Below are 22,492 nucleotides of genomic sequence, written 5' to 3' on the forward strand. Positions count from 1 at the left end.
TCATTGACAATAAATTGGCAGTATATCTGATACAAACAAATCCATTTACACCGGTGTTATACATACTCCCTAAGATACATAAAAGGATGGACAAACCCCCTGGTAGGCCAATTATGGCTGGGGTAAATTCAGTCTTTTGTCCTCTTGCTAAGTTTTAGGATAGAGTGCTTAGGGAGTATGTCTTTAACACTAGTTCATATATTAAAGATACTGGGGATTTTATTAATAAAATTGATATGATGAATGATCTACCAGTTGATGTCATCTTGGTCACTTTGGATGTTGAGAGCCTCTACACCTCCATCCCACATGATGGGGGTGTAGAGGCTGTCAGGCATCATCTGGATAGAGATGACACACTGGATGGGGCCCAAAAAAAGTTTTTGCTTACACTGTTACAGATAGTACTGGGTAGGAATTATTTCATGTTCCAGGATGATTTTTTCTTGCAGATTAAGGGTACAGCTATGGGTTTGAATGTCGCCCCGTCCTAAATAAATTTATTTATGGATGTCTTTGAAAATTACTTTGTCTATACTAACTATAAATTTCAACAGCACTGTAAGTGCTGGTATCGCTATATAGACAATATCTTTGCTATTTGGACGGGACGACATTCGGACCTAATAGAGTTTGTTAAGGAACTAAATGGACGTACTCCTACAATTAAATTTACTATACACTGTGATATAGTTAGTATCCCTTTTTTGTATGTAATGGTAAAAACCACCCACAGGGATATCTGGATACTGATTTATATGTAAAACAAACAGATAAGAACACGTTATTACGATATGACTCTTTTCATCCCCGGCACGTGACAAAATCCCTTCCTAAATCACAGATACTACATGTAAAAAGAATAGTCAAAAATGAACAACAGCAAATCGATAGGGTAGTGGAGATGAAGGAAAAGTTTAAAGTCAGAGGATATCCTACTAAAGTTCTAGAAAAAGGATATGGTGAACAGGAAGGATGCTAATTACCTAATAATCATAGTGAGAAATCTCTAACAATTATAAGTAAAAAAAGTAAGCAGAACTTTAAAAGGATTCCATTTGTTAATCAGTATAACATGTTAAGTGGAGAAATTTCGAGGATTATACGTAAGGAGTGGAGTCTTTTAACTAGGAACTTTCCAGAAAAGGATACCTTTAAATCCCCACCAGTGATGTCCTATATAAGGGCTGAAACAATAGGGACACAATTGGTTAAGGCAGATTTGGGCCCTTCCACAAAACAAGTACAAACTGTACTAGCACCAAGAAAAAATGGGACGTTTCCGTGCTGTGGATGTAGCCACTGTAATAATGTCCTAAAGGGTGAATGGATCTATCATTCATAGAGAGGTACACGTATTCCCATTAGGGGTTTCTTTACCTGTGCATCCACTTATGTGGTGTATAGTATTAAGTGCCCCTGTGGGAAAATTTACATGGGAAAAAGCATTCAATGTATACGTGATAGGCTTACTAAACATAAATCGGCGATTAGAAATAGATTGAGCCAGCCATTAGCTAAGCACTTTAATGAAAGTGGTCACACTATAAGTCAACTTCGGTTTCAAATATTAGATACAGTCTCAAGAAAGAGACGTGGGGGAGACCGTGATAAGGAATTATTACGAAGGGAGGCTCAGTGGATAAGGAGGTTGGGTACACTGGCCCCTAACGGTCTGAACCATGATTATGACTTACATCCATTTTTATTGAAATGATTTTAACTTTAAGTTGATTCTATTTTTATAGGTGGTTACGTGGACATTTTAAATTTCCTTATCCTGATTGGGTTACAATCTGTACTGGACATGTTGCAGATAAGTTGTTCTATTTACTATGGATATAAGTGAATTTGTAAAGAACAGGAAAGCATGTATATATGCTGATACTTTGTAACCATGATTGGATATTTTTGTAACAGTAATGATATTTGCATATGTTATGCTATAATGTGTGATGACACCAAGGGGCACTGTGCCTCAGGGTATTTAAGTTCAGGTGTTAACATGGTGATTTATGCTTGACAAAGAGTGGAGTGCCACTCGAAACTTGCATGATGTTGCTGTCCAAATAAGAATAAAGATGGTTTTATTGAAAAGGGAGTGCTGTCTACTGGATGAAATTTGTATAAATCAAATCACTCCAGCCTTTATACATTACATATTTGGCTAACTAACTATATTAGAAACATTTTTTATTTTGCACAGCCTATCTATTTGCCCAGTTTTTATTTTTAAACTGAACAATTCCTTTAATGGCTCTTACTGACGAGCGGTTGAAGCTGCGCTCCACTATGCTCCGTTTCGTCAGTAAGAGCCCTAAGGCAGCCAGCAGTACTACCATGACAGCTGCCCTGTTTCTGACAAAGTCAGGATGCATTAGATTTCACACAGATGTGGAGAGTTAATTCAGAGGGTGTCTATAAATCTCCAGATTTCTACTGAGGTGAAATGGAAAGGGATAATTTAGCTGGTTTACATCGTGATTAATAAAATATGACCAAAATCACTGCAACTGTAAAATGTTTCCCCTAATTTAGCTGGCTGTGAATTCCTTACAAAACACCAGAAAATACTCTGCCATAGACAATATTGGGTATTTTATAAAAACTCAAATCGCTTGTGATGGGCGAATTTATTCGGCAGGCGCGAATTTGCGGCAAATTCCAGTGTTTGGCCGCCGACGAATAAATTCTAATACATTTTTTTTGGACGCTGGAGCATTTTCGCTGGTGAATGTGTGCCGGCGTCCTAGACGCCTCTGGTGTTTCGCAAATTTTTCGCCGTTTCGTGAATTCTACAATCCGATTCATTTTTTTTTTAATAAATAAGGTCAAATACCTTGTGGGTATTTTAAATGAAATATGAGATAAATTTGGATTTTAGTAAATACACAGGGTCTATCCGGACCCATGGCCTACAGTTCCTAGTGGCCCAATTTCAACAATTATCATACAGCACAAGGCCGCACGCCTCCAAGCATACCTCCCAACATTTTGGAAATAAAAAGAGGGACAAAAAAGTTGTACAATTCTGGGCTCTCTGCCAATAGCCAATTAAGTTGGAAACATTCCAACGAGGGACTGCAGGTTGAGCTGTCAAAAGAGGACAGTTGGGAGGTATGCTAAAGCTCTGCCCTGTAGCGGTCAAAAGGGGCTGTTAGAGGATGTAAAGAATGCTCAGACTGGGTTTATGATGTGCCCTAGTCCTAGGGTAATTATTTCTAGTTTTTGTGGAAATTTTGTATACATTTTTTATTAAAATATAATACCTTTGTCATCAATACATTTTGGTGGATGTTTAAAGTATTATTTAATATTTATTAATATATTTCATACATTGTGGGGGAGGGTCAAACATTGCCATCATTTCCACATTAAATTGGGTAGTCAAACGTGGCCAATACTTCCCCTTTAAATTGTGTGGGGTGTCGAACACTGCCATCACTTCCCTTTTGAATTGCTGGAGAGTTAAAACATTGAAAAGCATACACACACAAGCCGACTGCAGTCGCAAGGTAGGGTAAGAGCAGTAACCTTCCTTCCACCTGAACCGATCCACTCTGGTCACGTGGGCTAAAACTTAGCAAAGAAATGAAAGGCGCATCTGCTGGCTGGCATGATTTTAAATGGTATAATAAACGTGTTTTTTTACCTTTAATTTGGAGTTACCCTTCCATTGAGCCCGTGGTTGCGCCTTTCATTTCTTTGTTAAGAGTTAAAACATTGCCATCACTTCCTCTTTAAATTGTGGGGTGGGGTCACACATTGCGTCAATGCACTTGCGGCATTCCTTACGAGTAAACTTCGGCGACTTCAGAAATCGAAGCGCCGCGATTGCATTGGCGCAGTCGTTTTTTCACTGAAGCAGGCTGAAAACATAGGGAAGCAGTTCGGGGAGAACTGCTTCCCAAAGAAGAGGCGATTAGTCGCTAGGCGACTAAATCTCCCAGAATCTCCAGGTTTGCCCTTACCCTAAAGGAACAGCTGATAAATCACTTTCTTTACCAAGGAGGCTTAGTTATATGACTGATGGAGGGCCTCCTTATCACATTTCCACAAATCAGGTGGTGTGAACTATTTTTAATGCTGTAGCTTTCTAGAATGGTAGTGAATAATAGAAATTAAGTGTGTGTCAGAATGCAGAGCCATCTATAACTTCTCACAGCTGCCTGGGAGGAATGTTCAGGTCTGTGCTCCTCAAGTCTGAAAGAATGAATATAAGCTCTTACCCGCCTAGCCCTGAGCATTGTCTTGCTTCCTTGAAAACCATTCGTAACTTATGACAGCTTCTGATCAGGGCTGGCTGGCAGGCAGGCAAATGTTGAGGGAGGGGATCAGCGTGCGGGTAAAGGCAGATAGGCTGTAAAGCACTGAGCAGAGTGCTGATGTCACTAGAAGCACCTCCCCTCACAGCCCAAGTCCTCCGTAACTGGATGCCCGCTGTGTAACGAATCTGAAAGGACTCTTTAGAATGCTGAGAGGAGTCTTTGACCGAAAATCAAGGATAGGGGTGGAAACAGAGCAGTTTTGGACCTTTTTTTAATGGAAATTTTACCTGAAAGGTACTAAAATAAACCTGATCCCTTCTATTTTACATTAAGGAACTTCTAATAACAGTAACGTAACTAGAGGGGGCGGGCCTTGGCGCGGGACGCGCCAGGGCCCTTTAAAGCATAGACATCCATAATGCCTTAAAAAAGGATTTATCTGGCTTTCTAAATAAGTCAGACATCCAGGGTCTAAACAATTAAACAGAAGCCAAAATAGTGGAAAAAAGAAAACAAACGTAAAACCCTTATCAATTGATATGCTTTATATAGGATTGGATAATGACAAGCAAATTATAGTATCCAGTATCGGACTGGCCCACCAGGAAACCAGGAAAACTCCTGGTGGGCCCAGAGGTCAGTGGGCCCTCCTGCTTCTAAGCATTTGTAACAATTTCATGTTCATTCTCTAATTCTATATGAAAAGAAAGGGGCCAGATAAATGGAGAATAGAGTATATCATGTAAAGAAAATAAGAAAATAAAAAGGTTGAGTGAGAAGTGGAGGAAAATTAGATTGGAGAATGGGCCCATGGTCTAAGGTTTTCTGGTGGGCCCCTGGCATCCCAGTCCAACACTGATAGTATCACTAGTAATTGCTCTAGAAGATTTACAATTGGCTTTCCGCGTCCATCTGTGAGGATGAATGAGCCCCTGGATGCACAGGATCTTTATTTAGCTTCTTATGAATCAGCTTATTTGATTAAAAGAGAATTCAACTTGGTAGGTTTATGTCTTTTTTCAACCCTCCTTACCTTTTTTTTTACAATAATCAAATTACTTAACGTTGCATTTAAATCTCTATTTTTGGAATGAAATGGTAACAGAGATAACAGTTATCCACAATATTAGAGATCCAAGTAAATTAATATTGCTAACTGTAAGGCACATATTTATATATATATATATATATATATATATATATATATATATATATATATATATATATATATATATATATATATATATATATATTTATTGTGCTTACGGTGTCAGTATCCACTGCCTTCATATTATATGGTGTGCAGAATCCACTACTCTCACTATATACAGTAATATAATTGTGATGCTGCCACTTATTTCTGTTATTGTATAATGTTGCGGAGATGACTGACAGGGTACACTAGTGGGCATATTTATCAAGGGTTGAATTTCGAATTGAAAAAAATGTCAAAATTCGAATTAAAAAAAACAACCAAAATTAAGTCAAAGTTTTTTTTGGTCAAATAGGTCAGTTTTTGACCGAATAGGTCCGTATTCAGGTGAATTACAATTTTGCGAATGGAAGGAATAGCGCAAGCGTTTGAATTCGATTCAAAGTTTTTTCAAAATCCACCAATTGACTCCAAATGGGTTCTAGGAGGTCCACCATAGGCTAAAACCACAATTCAGCAGGTTTTAGATGGCGAATGGTCGAAGTACAATTTTTAAAGAGACAGTACATGATAAATTTTGATATCCAAATTTTTGAATTTGTTTAACATTCAAATCCAATTTGGACTATTCCCTAGTCGAATTACACAAAAAATAGCTCAAAATCTGATTTTTTTTCATTCGAAAATTCACCTCGACCTTTGATAAATCGACCCACTACACGATAAATTTCGATTATTCAAATTTTTTGCAAATTTTAATCTAATTTGAACTATTCCCTAGTCGAAGCACACAAAAAATAGCTTGAAATGTAATTTTTTTTCATTTGAAAATTCACCTCGACCTTTGTTAAATCTGCTTTTCAAGTGCTACCAGGGAAGGGATACTAGAGCTAGTAATTTAGAAGGTATTTTGGGAAAAGCACTCCCATCTGCACTTCTGCATGGTTCTCTGAATTAGTCTGAATTTAATTGTAACCGAGAAAGGTAGCTGGGAGGTAAATTTATGGACCTGTGGCTAGGGTTGCCACCAGGTGGCTAAACCTGAACAAAGGGGGCAGGGCAGATAGCATTGGGGATGGAGCAGTGATGTTGGGCAGGGCATGATTACATCAGAGGCAGGCACAAAGATGTGGAGTTATGATGCCGGGTCAAGGTTGTTGCGTCACTTATAAGCAAGTCCAGTTTTCACAATATTTTAAATGGGACAGAACAGACAGCCCTTTGACAAACTGAGATGTCCAGTTGAAACCCACACAGCCGGAAACCTTACACCTATCTTTTAGCTATTCTGCCCAATGAATAAGACCAATCCTTTAACTACAGATATTTGATCTTTTATACAGAAATCACTTATCCAGAAAGCTCTGAAGTACAACAATGCTCATTTAGAAAAACTATTTCTGATTTATGTTTGATTTGCTTATATCTGTTTCTGTAATAACAATAAATTAACTGCACTTCATAATAACTAAGCCATGCCATATTGGTGTTTAATTGGTTTTCATTTATTGGCCACAGGCCCGGACTGGCAATCTATGGTTCCAGTAAATGCCAGAGGGGCTGCGTTAAGTTGCCATAGTCAATATTTATTCGGCCGGTGAGGGGCTGCTTGGGCATCTGTGAATACCAGTCCGGACCTGATTAGCCAGATTATTGTTCGGGTTTCACAAGGCTGAAAACCGAACAGAAAGTTGAGACCCGAGCAGGCCTTAGAAAAACTGTTTGGGTCAAAACCGAACAGGTGGCAACCCTACCTGTGGCCAATGTGCCACATATGACACTTGCATTAATTGAGCCTTAGCCTTCCTAAACAAAAAAAGTCACCCTCCACCTATGCCAATTTACTATACTTAGTAATTAGTTACCCACACTACATCACAAAATCTTTTGTCTTGTTCTTCACCTTGGCATATGCCTTCAATTTCTCTAGCCCTTTTTAGCATAGACCACCATGTAATGCCATGGATTATGAACACGGAATATATAAGAATAAGCAGCATAAAGTAAACATGTTAAGATGTGTATTAATGTGCATGCTCTCATACAGATCTCATCAGGCCCGGACTGGCAATATGTCTGTTCGGGCAAATGCCCGAGGGGCCACTCTATATTTTCTTCAAGTGGGCCGCTCCTATAATGTTAATTATAGGAACTGTCCCAGTGGGCTCTAGGACCGCTCCTCCACCTATGCCCCCCCACTTCTCTCTGTTCTCTGCTGCTGCTGCCACTGTAGTGCTGTGTGTTTCCCAGCATGCTCAGCATGGAGTATAAGTGGAAGTAGGATGAACAGGGCCTCCAGCATATATATATTCTGTACCCAGTTTATGTTTGTTAAACAGTAGGTAAAACCCTTGGCCCAAGCAAAAGCAAACTAGAAAGATATGCCAGTTTCATTATCCAACTTGCAGGGTGCCAGCTGTTTAACTTGTAGCATGTATGCAGTCATACCTCCCAACATTTTGGAAGTAAAAAGAGGGACAAAATTTTTTTTCCCGAACCCCTTTCTGTGGCCACACCCCCTAATTACCATGTTTGTTTTACAAAATTTTGGCAGGTTATGAAAGTTTGAAAATATTTCTCCTTATCTAAACTGTGTTTTTGTGTCTCAAAATTGTTACAAAGTATCTTATTTGCACCTGTTAGCTGTTCTGGGCTCTCTGCTAAAAGCCAATTAAGTGAGAAACTTTGTTTCTTTTTCTGGCTGTTCAGTGCAGAGAAAAGAGGGACTTTCCAGTACAAATGAGGGACTGCGGGTTGAGCTGTCAAAAGAGGGACTGTCCCTCCGAAAAAGGGACAGTTGGGAGGTATGACGCAGTGCATATATTATCTTGCTTATTTAAAAAGGTAGCAACTATTAACATGCATTCGCTGTTATTACTGACATTATATTGTTTCTATGTCACTATGTTACACAGGGAAAGGGGTATACATGGTAACCCACTCAGAAACAATTCAGTTTAAATCTGCTTAAGATCGTTTGATAAGGGAATTAACCAGTATGTTTTACACATCCATACATTAGCATTATTTCTTATATGTGGGGACCCGTCAGAACTAGTATTTCCTGCCCCTGCACAGGTGCTGTCAACGATATGTATATATAAATGCTCTAATGATATAGTAGGACTTTGTCACAGACCAAACACTGACCAGTTTGAAATCATTTCAGGATATGTTACTAATTCTAAAGATTGAGGATCAGCTCTGACATCAAATGACCTAAATCACCTATAATTAATATAAACTAGAGCTTTTAACTTGAAGACTAACACAGAACTAAATAGCTCTCATAAGAGTAATTCATATGATCAGTATATGATCTCATGAGATTTTTAAGTGACCTAAGAAATATTCACTGTTCTCTCATATAGTTTTCTTAATTCTAATATGACTATATCTTCTACTATAATAATAATTTTCCCATCGCTGGTTTGAATTGCTATACATCTTGAGCAGGCAGGTTACTTGACTAGTGACAATGAAGCTGTTGGGTATAGCTAGCACAGAGCTCATGGACTGGGTAAGGCGGGTAATGGAACAGTCTGCAGTGTGGAAGTGGGACAGAGAGTAGAACCTGCTGATGGTGAGTAGATTAAATGAGTCCAGAGCACAAATCAGAAGCCATAGTGCAATATAAAGGTCAGGGGCAGGTCAGGTGTGTGTGTGGGGGGGGGGGTAAATGCCAAGTCCAATATACAGGTCAGGGATCAGTGCAATCAGGCAAGAAACACAGGAACCAGGGACTTGGGAAAATAATGTTGTGTAATATCAAATTATAAGGATATTATAAGTCACTGAGGGGTTGTTCTGTGATCATATAAAGACACAAAGCTGCAGGCTGAGTGATACAGGGAATTCTGAGTATCACTCATGTATAATAAGGGATAATGTACCCCCCTACTGTAAATGATAAGGATATTAGAAGCAGGCCCAGACTGGCAATCTGTGAGTTCTGGCAAATGCCAGAGGGGCTGCTATAAGGAAAGTCAGTCATAGAAAGTCAGTATTTAGTGGGCTGGTTGGGCCTCTATGTGGGCTGATTGGGCCTCTGTCTAACTGAAATGCCAGGGCCTATTTTAATTCTCAGTCCGGACCTGATTAGAAGTCACTGAGAGGTTCTGTGACCATATAAAGACACAAGGCTGCAGGCTGAGTTATACAGGTAACTCTGAGTATCACTCATGTATTATAAGGGATAATGTACCCCCTACATACATCCCAACATTTTGGAAGTAAAAAGAGGGACAAAAATTTTCTTTTCGCACGTAGCGCAGCAATTTTTTGACCACACCCCTTTCTGTGGCCACACCCCCTAATTACCATGTTTGTTTTACAAAATTTGGCAGGTTATGAAAGTTTGAAAATATTTCTCCTTATCTAAACTGTGTTTTTGTGTCTCAAAATTGTTACAAAGTATCTTATTTGCACCTGTTAGCTGTTCTGGGTTTCTGCTAAAAGCCAATTAAGTGAGAAACTTTGTTTCTTTTTCTGGCTGTTCAGTGCATAAAAAAGAGGGACTTTCCGGTACAAAAGAGGGACTGCGGGTTGAGCTGTCAAAAGAGGGACTGTCCCTCCGAAAAAGGGACAGTTGGGAGGTATGCCCCTACTGTAAATGATAAGGATATTAGTAATCTGATACTGACACAGTGTCATGTAACATGATAATAATAATGTTAATAAAGTTATGTATTTTGAAGCAAGAGAAGTATGGTGTCTGTATGCAGTTTATCCTCTGTCTAAAAGACCAGGGCCGGATTTGTGGAAAGGCCACCTAGGCCCGGGCCTAGGGCGGCAGGATTTTAGGGGGGCGGCATGCTGCCCAACCACACCCACATTGGTTCAAAAACACTGGGGCTGCGCTGGAGATACAATAATTTTTTTAAATCCCCATTGCTCCAGTTCAGATGATTTGCACAAATAAAGGGGAGGGGACAGGGGCAACGAATGGCAGTGGGCCTAGGGGGGCCAACTATGTAAATCTGTAAAAAGACAGCTGCAGGCTACTGTTACAAGAACCCAGGTGAAATGATCAGTCAGCAATTTTTTCTGGTGGATCCACCTGTGTTAATGGCGGAAGCATCTTCGATCATGTGATTATTTTTTCAAAACCAACTACATTTATGTGTCCACAGATCCAACTGTGAAAATCTATAAGCTTCATCTTGTAACTTTGTTAAACATCTTTGCAAGACCATGCTCAGTGTGAGCTGCTTAGGGATCATCAAAACAGCAAGACTGATTAGTAATCAGAATAGGCCAGTGTCGGACTGGGACACCGGGGGCCCACCAAAAACCCTTAGACCAGGGGCCCACCCAAACACCTTGAGACCAGGGGCCCACTCAAAGTATTATTTTCTTCCTTTCCTTACTCAACCTCTATTCTCCTATTCTCTTTTCTTTACATACCTATTATTCCATCTATTTAGCCTCTTTTAAATCACATGGATGAGTAGGTGTGGCAAAACCTTTCGGAGGGAGGAAGGAACCATGGATCTGACTGTTAAGAAAATTCTCAAGGATTTGTATTTCATCAGATTTAAAGAAATTAGTAAAAATAAAGAAAATATAAATTTGTGGAGGGGAATTAATTTTACATGGGAAATTTCTTTTGATGATATTTCATTTGCTTTATGTATAAATTGTTCATTCATAATCTGTCTATGATTTGAAAATTTGAACGTTAGTGTATTTTGTTTTTGCTTATGTTTTTATTTAAATTATTTAATAAAAATCCCTATCCACAGCAGTAAACTAAGGGAGAATTTCACTGCATACAGTCAGGTTTCTTATAAAAACAGTACACTTTTTTTAATTAAAGTATATTGGAGATAGGTTTCTTTGTCATTAAAGAAAGTAAAAATAGGATTTTATTTGTCATATAAAAAGCGTTGTATACACAGAATAAAATGTTGTTGTTATTGCGCTGTAAAAATGCAGTTTGTGCACCAAAAATTACAGACTTACGCCTAATTAACCAATGAACATTTTTCCCTGACATTTTCATTATGGTGGAAAAAATGTCTGTTAAAATGTTGTGGGTACAACTAAGTTTCAATTCTCAAACATAGCCACACCCACTTTTAAACAACCTTTTTTGAAAATTGTTGGTAGTGGTAGAAAAATAACAGAAATTTGGTCTATGAAAAAGTTGACGCAAATATGACACAAATGCTTTACTGAGTAGAAACAGCATTTTATCATGTGAGAGAAGTGCTTATTTCAAAAGATAAATATTCTGAAAAAGAAGCAAGCATTCAACCATTTTAAATGACAAATTATGGTCAAAGAAGGTGATTGATTTATTGAAGTCAGTGAATTAATTTATTTCAATGTTCTACTTAGGAATAATGTGGCTGTTTCAAGTTGATTAAAAAAATATGGTTTACTGAACATCACTAGAAAATGTAAAATAATGGCTTAGGTTATATTTTGCTGTTAATGTTCCCAAATGGTGCCATGAGACATATTTCCCTCAGTGATCTTTTTTCCTCCTTAGCATCTACTAACATTGCAATTGCTGCCTCATTTGGGCCACCTGGAACAACATAACTCTGTAATGACTAGTGTACTTGCAGGCTCCCTTCAGCAGAATAAATGCTTAACATTCATGCTAAATGTAGTCCCATTTAAGCAGAAACACTGGCTGCTGGATTCAAGTATTTAATGTCAGTGAAAATTGTGGGTTTACATCAATCCATACTTCAGCAAAATAATACCTTTATCCAGCAAAAGCAGTAACATAAATTAGAGCTCATGTACTATAAGAAGTATAAGTTAGAGAGTGATAAGAAAGAATTTCGACCACTTTTAACCATTTACATTGTTGGTGGTAATGCACCTTCAGCCAAAACAAAAATTGTTGCAAGCAGGCAACTGAGCAGGCAGAAGTACAGAAAATCCATACTTTTGAAGCATGGAACAGCCTGCCCAATTGCTACCCCCCATTACCCTGTGTTGCCAGATGAAGGCAGCACTGCATGCTTACAGAGTTGCTCCATTCAAGTTTAATCAGTAGTGTTTAGAGGAGCAACAGCCAAATCAGATGTGGCAAGGGACATTGTGGGTAAAAAACATGGAGCTCTGGACCTGTTTTTGTACACCTTTTGACCCGACAGTAAGGGGCCGATTCACAAAGCCTCGACTGTTTTTTTACTTCGAATTCGACCTTCAATTCGAACGGTCGAGCAATCCTCCGATCAGGTGAATAGTCAAATTCGATAATCGAAGTGAACAAGTATGATTATCGAAGGATGTATTAGTTCGCCTATTCGACTATCGAAGGATGTATTAGTTCGCCTATTCGACTATTCGACTAGACTCGAAGGATACCTTATTTATTAAATCTTCACCCAAAGTTTTATTTGTACCCCATCTTTGACCTACCGAAGTTGATTTTGGACTTCGACATTCGAAGATGATCGAATAGTCGAGGAAAAATAATCGAATGGTCGAGGTAAAAAATCGTTTGACTATTCGATTTTCTTCTATTTTCTTTGCTGGTGCTCTCCACTGTTGTGGGTTTATAGTGACACCTAGGGATCACTTTATAAACTGTTTTTTTTAGTTCTGGCTGCACTAGAGGTTTGGTGAATTACATTAAAATAAATACTGACACCAGAAACATGTTTGTTTTTGCATCTATCAGAATCTAACCTAAGATTTTCAAGTATCAATCGCTTAAAACATTATTTTTTAGTTCTATTTTTTTTAAACATCACTTCAAATATTAATTGGCCCTATCTATCCTTACGCTTCACTAAATGGTTAAATGTTTTAAAGCTGCATGGAATGCTGGGAAACACTGGCTTACTTATAAAAACCCCCACCAGATGCCATTTAGCTTAGATTTTTTTCAGAATGGACATTTTGCCAGCCGCCATTTTTGAGGCCCAAGAGCAGGCTGAGGAGCAGGAACACCTTGTCCCTGCTAGGATCAGGCAGCCTCGTCACTTCAGGAGACCTGTACTTTGTTTGGACGAGCTGTCTGATGATGAGGTTGTGAGGATGTTCCGTCTGAGTCGTGCCATAGTGCAGGTTTATGGTCTCATCAGTGAGGCCATTGAACCTGTGACGGCACGGTCTCAGGCAGTGCCTGGGATGTGCAAGCTGCTTGCAGTTTTGCATTTCCCGGGCACTGGCAGTTTCCAGCAGGTTTCTTCATGCCTCATTGGCATGAGCCAGCCCACCTTTAGCAGGATACTAACACAAGTGCTCAGGGCACTACTGCAGCACTCGCGAAGGCTCATTTCCTTCCCCTCAACTCAGGCAGAGTGGATAAGACTGAAACAGGATTTTTTCCTAATTGGCCAATTTCCAAATTGCCTAGGAGCCATTGATTGCACTCATGTTGCGCTCACACCACCTCGCCATCACCAGGAGCGCTACCGAAATCGTAAGCGCTCCCATTCCATCAATGTGCAGGTGGTGTGTGATTCCAACATGCGCATCATGAGTGTGAGATCTGGCTTTCCTGGAAGTGTCTATGATGCCACTATCCTGCGTCAGTCAGCTCTCCATGGCCTCTTTACCCGAGGAGAAATGCCGGACGGCAGGCTTGTGGGTAAGTTCTATTTTCAATTTCATACAAAGACACTTCAAATATTATTTTAAAGGTGATATGTATGTATTTTCAAGAATTGTTTCCCTTTTTGCAGTCTGGCTACAATAGATGCACTATGCATCTTGGGACCTGTAGTTTAGTTCAATCAGCTCACTTTGTTAGGGCTTTTAATTCTTGCCACCTGATTCAGTTTACAGGTGTGATGTGTTAAGGGGATGATTTCTTAATGGATCTGCACACACACAATTATTTGCATTTGGGGGGGGGGGATTAACTCTTTTATTGTGCGACCAATGCTTATTTGAACCTGGGTGGAGTCACCTTTAGAAAACATATCGGTAAGTGGCAGTGTTTGTTTAGCAATGACCGGCTTTTGTGTGGCTACTTAAATTTATTTTGATTTGTGTTAATGAATTTTTCTTGTTTGATCTACACGTATGGCTTCTTCTGTTTTCTTGTTTGAAATGACATTACCCATGTTACTATTTTGGACAAGCGCCTTGGCAAAAAAGAAAAACAAACACACCCAGTAATGTTTTAGTGGCTTTACTGACACAATCTTTGTCAAAATCCAAAAAAGTTGAACAACAATAAAAAGACAATCTATATCTGTATAAAGTTTGTTTGTTTTTGGAACACACAATATTTATTTTAAACCATTAAATATGTACCTTAGCTGGAAGCCACAGGAGGAATTTGGTCTCATCATATATTTCAAAATATAGCAGCCCCTATAGACCACTAAAGGGCAAAAGCTTTACAAATCATTTGTTGCATGACATTGCTAATGCACCCCAGGATTCATCATGGCCAACTTTACATTAAACAGTATCCAAAAATTTGGCCCTTGATAAGCTTGTGTCCAAAACAATAATATAACAATCAATATGATCTACAAATGACACTTGTCACTATATGACAATTTGGCCAGTTTAAAAGTATCAACAATATGAGATTAGTGCTGGCCAGGTAGAGTGTTGGACACCCAACAATGCTTGATAGTGCAAAGTAACAACCAAGGCTTTGTGCCTTTAAGGCATATCATACACCTTGGACTTGCTATTTAATGAGCACAGGTGGAGGAGGAGGAGGTAGGTGTTAGCACCTATTATGAGTGCTGGGTAGCCAAAGTAGGCCAGAGGTAGCCAACATAACTTCTCGTGCAAAGTAACAATGCTTTGTGCCTTTAAGGCATATCATACACCTTGGACTTGCTATTTAATGAGCACAGGTGGAGGAGGAGGAGGAGGTAGGCGTTAGCACCTATTATGAGTGCTTGGTAGCCAAAGTAGGCCAGAGGTAGCCAACATAACTTCTCGTGCAAAGTAACAATGCTTTGTGCCTTTAAGGCATATCATACACCTTGGACTTGCTATTTAATAAGCACAGGTGGAGGAGGAGGAGGAGGTAGGCGTTAGCACCTATTATGAGTGCTTGGTAGCCAAAGTAGGCCAGAGGTAGCCAACATAACTTCTCGTGCAAAGTAACAATGCTTTGTGCCTTTAAGGCATATCATACACCTTGGACTTGCTATTTAATGAGCACAGGTGGAGGAGGAGGAGGAGGTAGGCGTTAGCACCTATTATGAGTGCTTGGTAGCCAAAGTAGGCCAGAGGTAGCCAACATAACTTCTCGTGCAAAGTAACAATGCTTTGTGCCTTTAAGGCATATCATACACCTTGGACTTGCTATTTAATGAGCACAGGTGGAGGAGGAGGAGGAGGTAGGCGTTAGCACCTATTATGAGTGCTTGGTAGCCAAAGTAGGCCAGAGGTAGCCAACATAACTTCTCGTGCAAAGTAACAATGCTTTGTGCCTTTAAGGCATATCATACACCTTGGACTTGCTATTTAATGAGCACAGGTGGAGGAGGAGGAGGAGGAGGTAGGCGTTAGCACCTATTATGAGTGCTTGGTAGCCAAAGTAGGCCAGAGGTAGCCAACATAACTTCTCGTGCAAAGTAACAATGCTTTGTGCCTTTAAGGCATATCATACACCTTGGACTTGCTATTTAATGAGCACAGGTGGAGGAGGAGGAGGAGGTAGGCGTTAGCACCTATTATGAGTGCTGGGTAGCCAAAGTAGGCCAGAGGTAGCTAACATAACTTCATAGTGCAAAGCACAAGGTACACTGTTTTCACTTTGACAGTTGCAGAATATAGGCCATTGTTACATGAATGCACATGTAAACCACATAAATACAGAGCTTGATTAGCATATGGAACCTTTGAAGCAACACTGCACTAGTGATAAATACACCATAAAAAAGTGTAGTCATATGCTTGCAATACAATTCATTGACCCTTACATGTAACATTTTTTGGCCAAGTGAATGTGTTCGGCAACACTGCAGCATCGCCATAGAAATATGTTAGAGCAAATGCACTTCGATGTTTGTAAGTGCTTTTCCAGAAGTTATTGGAAAGGGCGCCAATGGGTGTTAGATATGGCACACCTTGGTGCTGATAACACCATACATATATACATATGTTAGAGCAAATGCACTTAGATGTTTTGAAGTGCTTTTCCAGGTGTTATTGGAAAGGGTGCCAATAGATGTTAAAATGGCAGTGAGAATGGAGCAGTGTAAACAATGGGATGTGTTGTTTGGGAGTCAGTCCCATTGCTCGGTAACGGACAAAGTGATACCTGAAGCGTCAATAGGGCAAAGTTTGTTACCAGGAGAAAAACAGGCAAAGAGGCCAGTGTCAGATGGAAAATGACACAGACTGGAGCTAGGGACGTTTGTCCACTCGGACAGGACCGTCTCCCCTTCTATGCCCCCTTTCCCTCCGATGTTGAGGAGCTTAAGGGGGTGGAGGGGGAGCAGCAGGTGGACCAGGGACTTCACCCTCAGCAGAGCCCCCTGGTCGATGAGGCTGGGCTGCCATAGCTGCCACCAGGTCCTGGATTCCACGATGGATGGTCACCTGGGTCTCCTGAATATCCCTATGGATTTGGGCCATCCACCGCCTCATCCAGAGTTCCTGGCGGCGCTGCTGGTGGACCATAGGCTGCATGGCAGCCATCATGGCGTCAACGAGCCCCGGTTGTGCCGCAGGTTGCTCACCCAGTCGCCGTCCTTCCTCCTGTGGTGGTCCCCCAATTGCTGCAGCAGCAGCAGTGGCAGCAGCACGACCTACAAGAAAAATCAAATCTAAGTATATATATTGGAATGTGCATAACCCACAACAAACGAGCGGATCTCTCTCCGATATGCCCACCTTGAGGTGGGCAATATCGCACTGATCCGATTGTGGGCCCTAGGGACCAACGATCGGATCATAACGAATAGGAACGGGCGGTCGGATCGCAGGACCGCATCAACGAACAGATGCCTTCGTGATCCGACGGGATTTTAGTCCCATCCAATCGAGATCTGGCCGACTTATGGCCAGATCTCGATCGGGGAAGCCCGTCGGGGGCCCCCATACACGGGCCAATAAGCTGTCGGTCTGTCGGCAGCTTTTATTGGCCCGTGTTTGGCCACATTTAGATTGGAGGTGGTGTTTTCTTTTGGGGGGGGTGGCATAAACACAACATTAGAGTGAAAATTTCACACCAGTCTGTAGCTTGGAAAACAAGTTTGTTTTTTTTGACAAAAAAAAAGTTTGAAAGGACATGTAAACCCTCCCTCCCAGTGAGGAGGAGCTTCAGATACCTGCCACTGGTTTTTAAAAGGTTAACAGTAAAGTCTGCAGTATCCCCTTAATCACTTAGAATTCCTTCTCCTCTTCTAACTCACTCTGGCCCTCCCTCAGAAATTCCCTTTGGCTGTTGGCTAATGAGCATGCTCAGTTCTTCTCAGCTCAGATTACTAAACACACCCTCCAGTCTAACAGCCACTGAGCAGACATCATTACTGGTTCCCATAGAAACTCTGCTCTAGCTGTCTGATCCTATTTTATTCTCCTAACCACCTCTCCTGAGCTCAGCTTAACCAATACATGGCATCTTTGGTGACACACAGACAAATAAAGTAAGGGGTTATTAGTTATAAAATTACTCTTACGTCTGGGGGGCACCACAGGTATCACAGCTGGTGACTGGGCGCGGCTTTCAGCTCGGTGTTCTGTAATGTGAGATAGGACATTAGTAATGCTGTAAACAAGTCGAGGAAGCAACTACATTGGCCACAACATTGAACATGTCTGTACCTTGAGCTTCCGGGGCTCTATCACGATCTTCAGCCTCACCCTCTTCCTGGGGTTGCTGAGCGGCGTCGTCCTGGTCCTGGTCACTGCCCGAGTCAGGCCGCGATGTTTGCGGCGGTACTGCAATTGTGAATAAAGAAAACAAAAAAAGTATTAAAAAAACAAAATCATATGGAATTGCAAGAGACCTCCCACATGCTACAAATCTATTTTATTTCTCATTCCAAATACTAACTCCAATGGAATGGTACAGCAAGTGAGATGGAATGGTTAAAACTTAAAGGAACAGTAACATCAAAAAATAAGTGTTTTAAAGTAATGAAGATAGTGTTGCCCTGCACAGGTAAAACTGCTGTGCTTGCTTCAGAAACACTACTATAGTTTATATAAATAAGCTGCTGTGTAGCAATGGGGGCAGCCATTCAAATGAGAAAAGGCTCAGGTTACACAGCAGATAAACTCTGTAGAACATAATGGAGTTATCTGTTATCCACTATTTAACCTGTGCCATATAGACTTTTTTCAATTCCTGTTCCACAGCAGCTTGTTTATATGAACTATAGTAGTGTTTCTGAAGCAAACACACCAGTATTACCCGTGCAGGGCAACAGTACATGACATTTTCATTACTTTAAAACACTTATATTTTTTGGTGTTACTGTTCCTTTAAATACATTTGCAATGGTGCGAGCAGAAGAGAATGTAATATATGACAATACTTGTGATTTTAAAGTTATTTAGCTTTTTAATCAGCAGATCTAAACTTTGCAGTCTCAGCAATCTGGTTGCTAGGGTCCAAATTAGCATAGCAACCATGCATTCATCTGAAGAAGAGACTGGAATATAATTAGTGGATGGTCTAATTAGTAATATGAGTAATAAAAACTCACAATAACATCACATGTGTAGTCTTACAGAGCATTTCTAGACCCACATTTTAAAGCTGGAAAGAGTCCTTTAATTTTAAAAATAAATAATGAAGGACAACTGAAAAGTTGCTTAGACTTGGCCATTCTAGAACATACTTAAAAGTTAACTTAAAGGTGAACCACCCCTTTAATGCAGTTTCTAAACATTTGTACTAGTGGGGAAATGGTTAATAAAGAAATGGCTGCCATTTTGTCTATGTTACAGCTGCACTTAATAACTAGTAATGATCAAACAGCAAAGTTGTAAAGAAAAGCACAAGAAACTCCTCTAATGCAAAACAGGAGCAATATTTTAGCAAAGAAGTGAAATACTAAAGGGGAAATTAGACATTTATCTAAATGATGTGAATGTGGAAAAAAGGAGTCAGATGTTTGTTTCTATAAAATTCAACTTACTTCTCCAGTCTGTGTCCACTCCTTCACTGCCCTCTTTGCTCAAAATGTCCAGAAGCCGGCGCTCGTAGGGCTTCAGTCTGAGTGGAGGGACTCGCCCTCCGCCGGTCTTCTGGGCTTTAGCTCTCCTGGTAACCAGCTTTGCCCTTAGCCAACGCTTCAGGTCACTGAAGCGCTTGTACACTGTGGGGCGATCCCTGTGTAAAGCGCCCACAGTGTTCACCTTGTCCGTTACCTGCTGCCAGTGGTGTTGACGTCTGGCAGCACTGATACGATGGGACCGACTCCCAAACAGCACATCCCATCGCGCTAACACCTCATCCACCAGTGCTCCATTCTCATCACTGGTAAGCCTTCGGGCCATTTTGTTGGTGGGGCCCTCCTCTCCTCCGTCATCACCCTCCTCCTCCTCCTCCTGTCTCCAGTTGGTTGTGCCTCCATCTCCTCCTCGCTGCTGGGCAGCCTCTGTGTCCTCCTCCTGGGGGAGCCTCTCCGAGCCCTGGGTGGGGTGCGTGACACGCTGCGTGCCCCAGATGGCGAGCGAGACACGCAGCGTGCCCTGGGGGACTCCCTGCGTTGGCTGGGGGACACCCTCCCTACACTATGCTCCTGCCCCCCTGCCCTACGCTCCTCCCTCCCTCTATGGGACCCCCCTGCCCTACGCTCCTCCCTCCCTCTACGGGACCCCCCTGCCCTACTCTCCTCCCCTCTACGGGACCCCCCTGCCCTACGCTCCTCCCTCCCTCTACGGGACCCCCCTGCCCTACTCTCCTCCCCTCTACGGGACCCCCCTGCCCTACGCTCCTCCCTCCCTCTACGGGACCCCCCTGCCCTACGCTCCTCCCTCCCTCTACGGGACCCCCTGCCCTACTCTCCTCCCCTCTACGGGACCCCCCTGCCCTACTCTCCTCCCCTCTACGGGACCCCCCTGCCCTACGCTCCCCCTCTCTACGGGACCCCCCTGCCCTACTCTCACCCCCACTACGGGACCCCCCACCTGACCTACTCTCTTCCCCTCCCCTACGGGACCCCCCACTCTCTTCCTCCTCCTCCCCCCAGGAACCCCTCCCAGTGACTCCCCAGCCTGTGCCCCCCTCTCTCCCCCTCCTGCGACGACTAAGATCCCACATAGTGTGGGATCCAGCCGCCGTTGGCACTTCCCCAGGGCTGGAGAGACGTTCCCCCTCCTCCTCCTCCTCCTCCTCCTCAATCCTCCTCCTACCAGCCATTTTCAAAAAAAAAGCAACCTGCCTCAGACACCTCCTCCACCTGTGCAGTCTAAATAGCAAGTGCGCAATTGGGCCGAAAATGCACCTAAAATGGCCTCTAGAGGGCTTCCTGTTTGAAAAAAATGGCAAAAAGGAAGTGGGGCATAAAAACTTCGAATCGAATACAAGTGGGGCAAGGTTCACTTCGATCTTACTTCGATCTTATTCGACAGTACGCTACAACCGAATTCTTCGAATCGAAGGCATTATTCCTGCGATCGCAGGATAAATCGTTCGATCGTACGATTTTACTTCGATCGCAAATAGCACAAAAATCCTTCGACTTCGATATTCGAAGTCGAAGGATTTCAATTCCTAGTCGAATATCGAGGGTTAATTAACCCTCGATATTCGACCCATAGTGAATCAGCCCCTAAATGTCCTGTATTACTTATTTAACAGGCATGAAATGTCAACTTTATGTAACTGAACATAGGCCTTTCTTCTCTTTCTTTTAAAATTCTTTTTATTGAATTTTCATGAAAATACAATGAATTAAATATATGAACAATCATATTATGGAATAAAAGAATAATTCATATGAGTAAAGTTCAAGAAATGTTTTCATGTAATCTAAACCATGAAATAACCAAAAACAAATCAAAACAAAACAAAAACAAAAAGACCCGTACTTTTTTTTTAAAAGGTAATTAAGACATGGGAAGTCAGTACAAATAGTTTTAACACACTTTCATATAATAATGACAAATGAATAGTTATGTGAGTGAAAAGAAAATATACAATTACCAAATTCGTTCATTAGCGATCATCTTGTCCCATCAGTTTAAGGATAAAATCTTTTTTAGAAACATCTAAAGATGAAATATACAGGGATCATGTGTTTTTAACTTTATTTCTTTGAATAGAATCATCCATCCTAAATCTAACAGCTTCCTGCATACATAGCTTATGTAAATATGAAATTACATCTTTCAAAGAAGGGGGTTTATCTTTAATCCAAAACAAAAAAATAGACTTTCGAGTAGCAGCCATAACCAGCCAGCAAAAAGACAATATTTCATCTGTAATCTTCCCAGAAGAACCATTCTGTGATAACTGAAGTGAATCTTTAAGATCTAACAGTGCATATTGGGGTTTCAACAATATATCTAAATTGACCACTCCTTTAATGTAACGCGTAATTTTCTCCCATAGAGTTATGATAAGTGGACATACCCACATATAATGAAAAAAATCAACATTTTGCTCTTTACATTTCGAACAGTAAGAAACCTTCTGAGAATCTTTATTTTCTTGAAATAGTTGTCCATAACCCAGGTGAATGAATCTAAATTGCTGATCTCTCCAGCTCTCAGAAAGTACATTCTTTCTAGGCCTTTCTTCTCTTGCTAATGCAAAACCAAACAGTTGGCAACCCAACATCGTCATAATGGAGCTCCCTCTTACTTCTACCACTGTGAATGAAACACTTTCTGTGTACTTTAATAAATAAAATGCTGTAAAATGGATCCATTGTTCAGCATTTTTACTCACATTATAACTAGTCAGAATTGAAACCATAATTTAATACCAACATGGTATGCAGTGCCTTACAGAGATTTTTCCATCATTTACATCAGTCCCTTCTACACATGGACACAAGCATGCACATGCACAAACTATGTAACTGTATCAGAGAAGGTGGAAAAACATACAGCAGGCAGAATAACTGCTAATAAGTTTTTATTTTATGTCCACACTACATGTTTCGGGCTGCAAAGGCCCTTTCTCAAGTGTGTACAGGTGAGTGAAAACAGAACATTTAAA

The 22,492-nt window shown here is 41.0% G+C and overlaps 2 protein-coding genes across 4 annotated transcripts in view; both read right to left on the reverse strand.

Moving 5' to 3' along the window:
• LOC108719073 (tomoregulin-1-like) overlaps nt 1-22,492 on the reverse strand; it is a 385,317-nt gene that overhangs the window by 273,325 nt on the left and 89,500 nt on the right. The window lies entirely within an intron of this gene.
• LOC121394670 (myb-related transcription factor, partner of profilin-like) lies at nt 16,660-20,105 on the reverse strand. Of its 2 annotated transcripts, none has more exons than XM_041566232.1 (4): nt 19,461-20,105; nt 18,139-18,255; nt 17,988-18,053; nt 16,660-17,120 (listed from the first exon to the last, which is right to left on the reverse strand). In XM_041566232.1, the coding sequence occupies exons 1-4, from the start codon at nt 19,819-19,821 to the stop codon at nt 16,789-16,791; spliced, it is 876 nt and encodes a 291-aa protein (XP_041422166.1). In that variant the 5' UTR covers nt 19,822-20,105; the 3' UTR covers nt 16,660-16,788. The 2 variants fall into 2 exon arrangements, with proteins under 2 accessions (XP_041422166.1, XP_041422167.1); XM_041566233.1 differs by having other exon boundaries at nt 16,661-17,120; nt 17,994-18,053; nt 19,461-20,104.

The sequence above is a fragment of the Xenopus laevis genome, chromosome 6L (assembly GCF_017654675.1).
Source record: "Xenopus laevis strain J_2021 chromosome 6L, Xenopus_laevis_v10.1, whole genome shotgun sequence".
In the NCBI taxonomy this organism is placed as follows: Eukaryota; Metazoa; Chordata; class Amphibia; order Anura; family Pipidae; genus Xenopus; species Xenopus laevis.